The sequence below is a fragment of the Grammomys surdaster genome, unplaced genomic scaffold, assembly GCF_004785775.1.
Source record: "Grammomys surdaster isolate TR1022 unplaced genomic scaffold, NIH_TR_1.0 1166, whole genome shotgun sequence".
Taxonomy (NCBI): domain Eukaryota; kingdom Metazoa; phylum Chordata; class Mammalia; order Rodentia; family Muridae; genus Grammomys; species Grammomys surdaster.
The window spans coordinates 173496-183104 of NW_021605585.1; the positions used below are offsets into that span (position 1 = coordinate 173496).

Genomic DNA, 9609 nt, shown 5'->3' on the forward strand with positions numbered 1-9609 from the left:
TCTCTCTCTCTCTCTCTCTCTCTCTCTCTCTCTCTCTCTCTCTCTCTCTCTCTGTGTGTGTGTGTGTGTGTGTGTGTGTGTAGATAGAGTTAGCTGAATATAGTGAGGAAAATGGGAAGTTTTCAAAATTTCTAAGCAAAAATTTTAATTAAAAGGTCTTATAAATTATGGCAAAAATTCTCTCAGATGCCACACTCCCAAGTAGCAGATGAAGATGCTTTTAAGACTGTTTTTTTAAATGTGTTTTGTCCTGGACTAAAATAGATGTCTGGGAGGAAAGGCACATTTCACAGGACTCACTTTAATTTATCTTGATGAGGCATGGCACTACCACCCATCACTGCCTTTGAAAAGCATGAAAGCACTTTCCTTTAATAGCAGGACTGGTATTTTTTGGCATGGTCCAAAGTTCTAACTTAATAGCTCAGTGCTGTAAAGAAGGGTTGAGGGGATTAACAATGGACTGTTAATTTAAAAGATTGCTTTATCCATAGGCACAAGGCTTTGCTGAGATCTAGGTAGATTTGAGAGCTAAAAGAGAGAAGGTCCAGTGACAGGCCCAAAGTGGCATCCAGCTCAAGAGGAGGCTCCAAGGCCTGACACTATTACTGAGACTATGGAGTGCTCACAAAAAGGGACCTATCATGACTGCCCTCTGAAAGATCCAACAAGCAGCTGAGTCAGATGCAGATATTTGCACACAATCAATGGACAGAAGCTGCTGACCCCTGTGGTTGAATTAGGGAAAAGCTGGAAGAAAGTGAGGAGGGTAACACTGTAGGAGGACCAGCAGTCTCAATTAACCTGGACCCCTGAGATCTCTCAAACACTGGACCACCAAACCAGGCAGCATACACCAGCTGATATGAGGTCCTCAACACATATACAGCAGAGGACTGCTGGGTCTGGGTTTAGTCAGAGAAGATGCACCTAACCTTCAAGAGACTGGAGGCCTAGGGAGTAAAGAGGTCTGGGTGTGGGTGGGAGTGAGGGGGTGGGGAGGAGTTATGAGATGTGGAGCAATTAGAGGGTAGACTGGGAGGGGATAAAATATGGAGTGTAGAAAAAAGATTAAATAATTTTTTTTAAAAAAGAGAGAGGTAGAGGAGTTGTCTCCAACATTGAGCTAATGATTCCTCCCATGTGCTGGTGTTCTAAGGAGCCCAGATTTCTGTCTCTCTTAACCTCTCCCTCTCCATCCCTTCCTCTCCCTTTCCATCACCGTCTCTTCCTTCCCCCTCTCTATTGTCCTGTCTGCTTCTGTTACTCTATCTTAGCAAATCTTCAAATGAAGAAAAAGTAGTACACTTTCTACTTTAAAAAGTCGTAGTTGAAACACATCAGTGAGTGCTATTCACATAGCTTATCAATTCTAATGATAAAATCACAATACCAAAGGATAAGTCTCCATTTCTTGAAATATTTACTATAAGCCTACTATGAATAAGGCATTGTGTCAGGTCCCTTGTGACCATAAAGGAATTTACAAAATCAGTGGGAAAGGTGAAATATGATACAATATGTTACAATTCACATTTCAAAAATGATACCCACTTCTAATTGCCAATATTTCAAATTAAAAGCCTTAATACCATACAACAGGCAAATAGATATCTAAGCTCAGTATCCCTTGGCACAGTTTCCCTGGCAAACAGAGAGGTTTATAGTATACTTACAGGGGTGTTCTGCATATATGGAGTCGTACTCATCACAAGTACGAATCCCATCAAAAGCGTTTGTGACGCACTCCCACCACAGGCCTCTGCATTTAGTGCTCACCTGGAGGTTGGAAAAGACATTGTGTGAAACACCTTGCCAAGTCAATTCTGTTTCCTATGGGTCAAAATGGACACTCAGCTATCATGTTTGCTATCAAAGTATAGTGGTTATAAGCATAACTAGAAGTCTATTTATATAAAGCAACGTCAGTAGAATATATTCCCTTAGACTTTGACAATTAAAGGCTTTCTGGGCCAAGAAATGAATTTACTTTCTGCTTGGAAGGGGCATGTGGAAAGATAAGTCATGGCTGAGAGGGATAAAACCAGAACTAAATATATTTTTCTGTCATTGAATCATGCTTTAACATAAAAGCAATCTATTTCACTCCCATGTGCTAGCATTTACTCATAAATAAATCTATAAAACAATAGATGATAATCCTAATGTCTCAAGTCTATCAGCAACGCACATTAATTCATCTTCATTACGGACATTGACTTTCGTGAAGAAAGATGCTGTTTTATATGAGGTTCATAAATTTAAAATTAGCAAAGAAAACCAATAAATGAAAAAGGGCAACAATGAATGACTGAGCATCCCCAGTTGTCTTTCTCTCTGCTATACTGACATATTACAAACCTTTAAGCTGTGACATGAACATCAGGGGACTGAGAAGTGATCTAATATAATTAGACAGTTGTAAAGCGCTTTTACTTGGAATTGGTATGCAGATGACAATGTCCACATAGAGCCAAAGATACCAGTGTCCTGACTTTTCTAATCCTTTATTGGTGGGTTATAAGTCACCACAAACTTTTTAAAGACAATAGTAAACATCTCAGCAGACAATAGTTTCAAGTATTCTTGACAGAGCTCATGAATATGGAGTGGAGGCAATATCATTGTTTCTTCAGACTCAATTACGGATTCCATTACCTTGGAAATCTGAAGCTAGCTTAGAAAACCTTCGCAGTTATTGTGGAAAGTCAGTTTTTAAACCTCATCCCCAAGGAATAAATAAGATAGTAGAGCAGGAAAGAGTTGCAAAGGGAGAGGTGGTGAAACACTGTCCAGGGGGAAGGAAAGGACAGAAAAACACTTTTGCAAAAAGAAAATCATATTAACATGGACATAGTAACGTGAGCACTCTGAAACTCTTACCCTGTGTTCTCTTTGGGACTTGCTAAAACTCTCCTAAAATCTCGTTATTGCCTTCTATGTAAGATATTTACAACTGGCAATGATTAAAAATTATATTGAGTCTACACTTTGAAGTGTCTCCTATCTAAGTATGTTATGTCATTTGTTTCTTAAAGATTGTGAATGAGCTGATATCATCTATTTACAAACAAGAAAACAGAGGCATGGGGAAGGAGAAATACTGTAACAGCACAGTCAATAATAATGAAGGAGACAAGAGTCCAACTGACCCTTCCATGTGTATATTCCCAAGTCTTGCTTATGGTATACTACAACTCATTTCAGAACTCTATTTCAGGCTAAGGTATCTTGTACATGATACTTGGATTTTGGAAGACAGTCTTCAGTGAAGTGGTCCTAACTTGACTCTCATGCTTAGGCTCTCACTCGTCAAATCACCACTTTGGTGGCCTGTCCCTACTGTTAAATCTGAAAATAATGCTTTTGATTGTATGGAAGATTATCAGACATAGAAGAACACAGAGGTCAAAACTATAATGGGGATAATCCATCTTGTACAACCTGACACACTGATTTCCAAAGCAAGATATGTACATATATACACACATATGAGCATAATTTTAAAACACAAATTGACATTTTTAATAGCTATGTTGTAACCTTTGGCAAGATTTTCCCTGCTTTGAATTTCAATTTCCTGATCTGTATAAGGAAGACAATGACAGGGTGGTTTAAAATATTAAGAAATTGCTAATATAGTATAAATTATTAGCTCAAATGAAAATGATGGTAACTTTTAAAATGCCATCACTTAAGTACTGGCTGTACTGGGTTTCACTAAAAATGAGGACATAATGAAATGAACGACAGCCTTCTAAAAGACTCAAGCCTGTCTTATCTCCAGAACCTGTGACTATGGCCCTCTTTGTAGAAACAACTGAGTTACAGGCCTGAGAAGAGGGCATTGCATCAGCTGTAGAAGGGGATTCTGAACTAATGGATAATGGTGTCCTTATCATATTTTTACAAAGAAAAAGCACAGGCAGACAGAAATGGAGCCACAGGACCACTTCACTGTTAGGAGTCACACAGTCACAAGTCATGGATAACCCACAGTCACAAGAATCTGGAAGTACTGAGGCAGTTCCCCTGAAGCTCCAGAGACAATGAATTGGACCTTGCCAAGATCTTGATCTTAAAGTTCTAGTCTACATGACTACAAGAGAATAATTTCCTTAAGGTCATTTGTTATGGCAGTCTTAAGAAACTTACACAGTTAGGGTACATGTGGACCCACTGTACTATGAAGAAAAGCAGGGTCTGTTAGTACACATCTCCTCAGTCTCAGCTCACAAATTCAGCATATCCTAATTAGAATGGTGTACCGTGGATATGAAGCCATAGCTCTCTAATCAAATGATGATGGGTCATATTTTCTTATTCTTATTGCATTATAGGTGACCATTCCTGCTATACATTGATGAAACTCACATACAATCTTTAATAACAAGGGTATTCAGCTATGGTCCAGTACTGGTGTCAATTTCAAGGCTATTGATCATTTACCTGCCATGACCATATTTCAAAAAGCAATGAGGTCATTAGAGAAAACAAGGAATCCAATTTCATTAGGTATTAATGCCCAGGGGCACACTATTAAATTGCTTGGTATTCACACTCAGCTTAGATACGTGAGAATAGTGGCTGTAATTAACTAAACTTCTGTGTTTAATACAGCACTTACTGTAGATACACTTAAAGGTGCCTTTGTGCACAGAATACAAGGTTAAAAGATTTTTAAGTTATCAATTTAGGAAAGTCCTCTGTGTTACAGGCTATCGCTTTTAGTCAACTTAACTGCCTGTGATAAAATTGGCTTATTAGGAACTGTTTTGCAAGCCAAGCCAACGGAACTTCTTGGGAGTCTTAAAATAAGGTTCTTTAAAGGCTAACTAGTGCTTAAACAGTATGGGTAACCTTTCTGAAAGGGCAAAAGCTGTAAAATGGGAACTCATAATTTTAATCTCACTGTGCCATTTGAAACAGAAAATTATAATTTTGAGCCTTTTGTTTGTTTTTTAACATGTAATCAGTATGTGCATGAATAACACAGGCAGCAATGTTGAAGGGATTTATGCTCCAGGGATGTCATTTCTCCAGAGAGTGAGGCATGGATCACTTCCCACACAAGAGAGATGAAGTTTTCCCAAACTTTCACGAAGCAGAAGGCACAACACATCTCCTGACTGCTCATTAATAATCCAAGTGGAGAGATACCACAGGCGATCCAGACACCTGGCTTCTTTGTCTCCCTTGTCCATTTGGTCAGCTTAATTTCTTGAGCTCTTTATGGATGGAAACACTTAGCCCCAGTGAGGGGCTGCTTGCATCTAGATGTGGATGTTCTCAACATTTCCCCACTACCCCTGCAAAGACCACTTCACACATGCACAGAGGCTTCCTGGTTCCTCAGATCACTGAGCTATTCAAACCTTGTCTGTACTCAAAACAATGTTCTTTGCTCTCAATTTGTTAAAGTTCTACCTGGAATACAAGTCTCACTTCAAAGACAATCCATTTTCTATAAGATATCTCTTTATGCCCTTTCTAGTAGGAGTTTATCTCCTCCAACCTGTGATTCCACAGGAATGTGTCTACAACACTACATTCTATTCTGTGTTACTGAATGCTTGTCAAGTTCTAATCGGCATGCCAATTAATGCTAGGAAGGCAGCAGCAAGGAGTGTAGATATGGCTTCCTGCTTCAAGGATTCCATCATTCCCCTAACCTGATAAACAACAGATGCTCAATAGTTACTTATCGGAGACAGTCTGTCGATTTTTGTCAGTTCACATAAGTGCATAACTAAGTCTGCTTTAATCTGAAGTGCTAGATGATCAATATGACACTATGAATTTTTGCTTCATATGTCCATATATTCAGTTATTAATTATTTTTTTCTTCTGGTTATATGCAACAGAGGGTCAGTAGCCTAAACTTCTCTAGAACTTGCAGCAATCCTCCTGTCTCAAACTCATCAGCTCTGGAATTACAAAGATGGACTACCAAGCCTGGGTGTATATATATGCTTTTAAGCAGAATCAACAAACAACAGTTAAATCCATAAACTGGAATGACTGTATTCAAAATGGAGAGTTTACACTGACCTGGCACCACTCAAAAATCCCTTAGAGATCATATCAGTGAAGACTCTTTGCAGTGAGCTATAGTGTCATAAACTAGTCCTTAATCCTGGAATTGGCTGTTTGGAATCTCAAAGCAGTTGTCCCTTAAGGCTTCTATCTTCTATAGCACTGGCCACCAGAACTCAACTCTAAATGACTTGACTTATACTGATATAATTCTCATGTTGCATGCATTACAATGATGTCCTAAGAAAGCATAGCATCATAGTCAGTAATAATAACTGACCCATGTCAGAGGCCACAAATTATATTTCAATAACTATTAGATGCCTAAAGTCATTTTCATGTCTGAAACCTAATTCCTTGTTCTAGACTAAGATTTAGATTTCTGCCTGAAATTACTTCTTTGTTCTAGGCTAATGTCATGGTCATCCTGATAAGCCCTTAGAAACAGTGATTACAGGAGTGTTCACGGAATTTTGTTTATTGCCTTGCTTGTTCTTTGACTATTTGTGTTTATTGCCTTGCTTGTTCCTTGATTATATGCATGTATTGTACTGCTAGTCCCTCAATGTAGAACTGACCTTAACACTTGCATGTAGTCAAAATGGTATAAAAGCAAAAAGGAGGCAGGGGGATAATAGGGAGTTCTAGGGAGGGAGGGGAAATGGGATGACATCTGAAATGTAAATAAATAAAATATCTGATAAAAAATAGAAAAATAATGATTAGGTGCCTTTTTCTTTATAAAAACTTTTCTGTTTAAAGAACAAAGCAGGAAAGGCTCACCATTTAGGCCAAGTGCACTTTTACATCCACTTTATTAAACATTTTAGAAGATTAGAATTTTTTCTTAAATTATTTTCTTATTAAAAAGATGATCCAAATGTATTATTAATTCTTTATATTGTAGAAAAGTATAAGATCGGGTCTTTTAAAAGCTAGCCATTTCACCACAGACGTACTTCCTACTCAGGGTTTAAAATGAATCTTCAAAGATCACCTTTTGTTCATCCTTTCAACAATATGGCATATATTGTATCAACTTCTCCATGAGTTCATGTGCCCGAATGCATCCTAAGCTTCTGTAATGTGGACCTCAATGCAGTAAGAAATTATGAGACAAATAGGAGTACACTCACAGTCTCAAATGTTTGATAAAAGAACTTAAAGTCAAACAGGACTCAAAATTGGTATATAAATAATCAGAGGACATATTATACATAATAATTTTAATACATACATTATGTCTGGAAGAATTATAGCATTGGTAAGGCAAATAGAAATCCTAGGAGAAAACCTGATTATGAGGATGAAATAAATTCTACTGTGAACAAGCTTCTTTTAAAGTAATAAAAATCTAATCATAATGGTACTCAGAGTATAGCAATTTCCAGGAAATAATTAACAAAAAATTAACTGGAAATTGAATCATCCTATGCAATCATTTTTTCCCTTCTGATAATGGAGAGGCCAGCAACTTCCTTAAGTAAGTATTTTTCTACTCCTACAAGAAAACAAATAACTACATATCCTACAAGATAGTTATCATCATAATATGATTAATCCTCCTAACCCTCGTTTGTTGTGAGCATTCATTGGTAGATAGATAATTTCTGCAATTGGACTCCATTTTCTGCCTCGTTCCTTGAGTCAAGTAATAATCACTCATAAGTACAAAGCTGGGCAAATCATTGACCAGAGAAATAAACAACATTTCTCTAAGAGGATCGATAGCAAAAATAAGACCGAAACTTCATTCGTCAATCTCTCAGATTGGTGAGCATTATACAAAATGTCACTTCCTCCCCCAGAACAGAACAAAACAATGAACTATGAATTAATCATAATATATCTGACATTTATTGGCTGATTCCTGTTTACCTGGTGCTGTGGTAAATACTTGGTGTATACAGGCTCATTTAATTCTCACAGAAAGCTAGGCATATGAGTGACCATTCTCCTTGTATAGGGGAGACAAATAAAATTTAACCAGGAGGCTCTGGATGAAAATATAGTCTATACATTTCCCCACTGACTAACAGTTTCTGCCACCATGCCAAGCTAAGATAGGAAAAACAAACAAAAACGAAAATAAAAACAAAACAAAAACTGTTCCAGGGAGCATGTTCCATGGTTTTAGTATAGAAATTCCCATTTCCATTTGACCACTGGCTGAGTGATTTCACAAGTCACCCAAGTCAGTGAGGTGGCTTCCACCTTGGCGTCCCTCTACCTTCCAGAAGGTAACAACCTTCTGGGCTCAGGCAGTCAATCATCTCCACCCATCTGAGTTAGAGTTTCCCACTTCTATCACATCATTCTATGCTTACTAACATTATCATTTACACAAACATCATTTCCCTCCTGGTTTAGGCAAATGTCCTTTAAAAGGTCTCCTCATAGTTCATTTCACCCCTATGAGCCACCCACCACGAGCAGTCAGAAAGGCTGATATTTCTAAAAGGCATGTATGTATTTGTCTCCAGTGAGGCATTCTTGCCTATGGGGTTGGACCTATATTTTGCATAATACTTTAAGCCTTTGATTGCCTAGCCCCTATAATTTCCTGTCTACATCAGAAAATTTCTATAATACTGTGAACATATAGTGCGATCACACCTATATCTCTGTGCATTGCATTAGTTTTGTTAGAGCACTCTTTGCTTTAATCACTTGATTTTCAAATCCTAGCTTAGAGGTAACCTCTAGAAAGATTCCACTAGTTACCCAAGACAGTGTAAAATGTCCACTCATGTTTACTCATCCTCGGGCATAGTACTTGTCACATTGAACTGACTGTGTGTTCACCAATTTGCGTCCTTTACTGTACTGAGAATCACCTCCAGATACTTCAGAGTGAGTAACCCATTTAACCAGGAACCCACTACAATGACAGCTATACTGTGGGTGCTAGGAAATATTTGTGGAGTGAGAGGAGAAAAGAAGAACAGATAAAGAGAAAGGGGCATGGAAGAGAAGAATAAGAACAGAAAGAATGAAGGAGGGAGGGAGAGAGAGGTAAAGGGAGATGATGGCGAGCTTGAGGAAAAAAAAGGGTGAGTATATGGAAGTAGAGTGATGCTAGTACACATTCATATGGAACTCCCAATGGAAGTTTTTCCTCTGCGGAAGCTCTGAGCATCTCTGATCCCTCAACAAGTAGCCATTGCTCAGGGGTTATAGGCACTCAGGACACCCTGATGGTAAGGTAAAAGGTGATAAAAGTGTAATCAATTTCAATTCCTTCTTATATTTGAGGGAGGAGAACAGAAGACAAAGGATGTGGTTTTTCCCTGGCTTTAAAAACCTTCAATCCATTCTTTTCAGCACCGAAGTCTTCCCAGGAACAACAGACTCAAGAATGGAGAGGACAGGAGAGCTGCTTAGCCTATTATTTACAGCCAAGGCAATGCTTTTCCAGGGTGCTTTTCCTTCCTCTCCTCTCCTCTCCTCTCCTCTCCTCTCCTCTCCTCTCCTCTCCTCTCCTCTCCTCTCTCCCTCCCTCCCTCCCTCCCTCCCTCCCTTCCTCTCTCTCTCTCTCTCTCTCTCTCTCTCTCTCTCTCTCTCTCTCTCTCT

At 38.5% G+C, this 9609-nt stretch overlaps 1 protein-coding gene across 1 annotated transcript in view; it reads right to left on the reverse strand.

The window, feature by feature from the left end:
* Cldn16 (claudin 16) overlaps positions 1-9609 on the reverse strand; it is a 20734-nt gene that overhangs the window by 7251 nt on the left and 3874 nt on the right. Inside the window, exon 2 of the mRNA XM_028783907.1 lies at positions 1677-1779. Coding sequence (XP_028639740.1) covers positions 1677-1779 — 103 coding nt within the window. The remainder of the gene's footprint in view (positions 1-1676; positions 1780-9609) is intronic.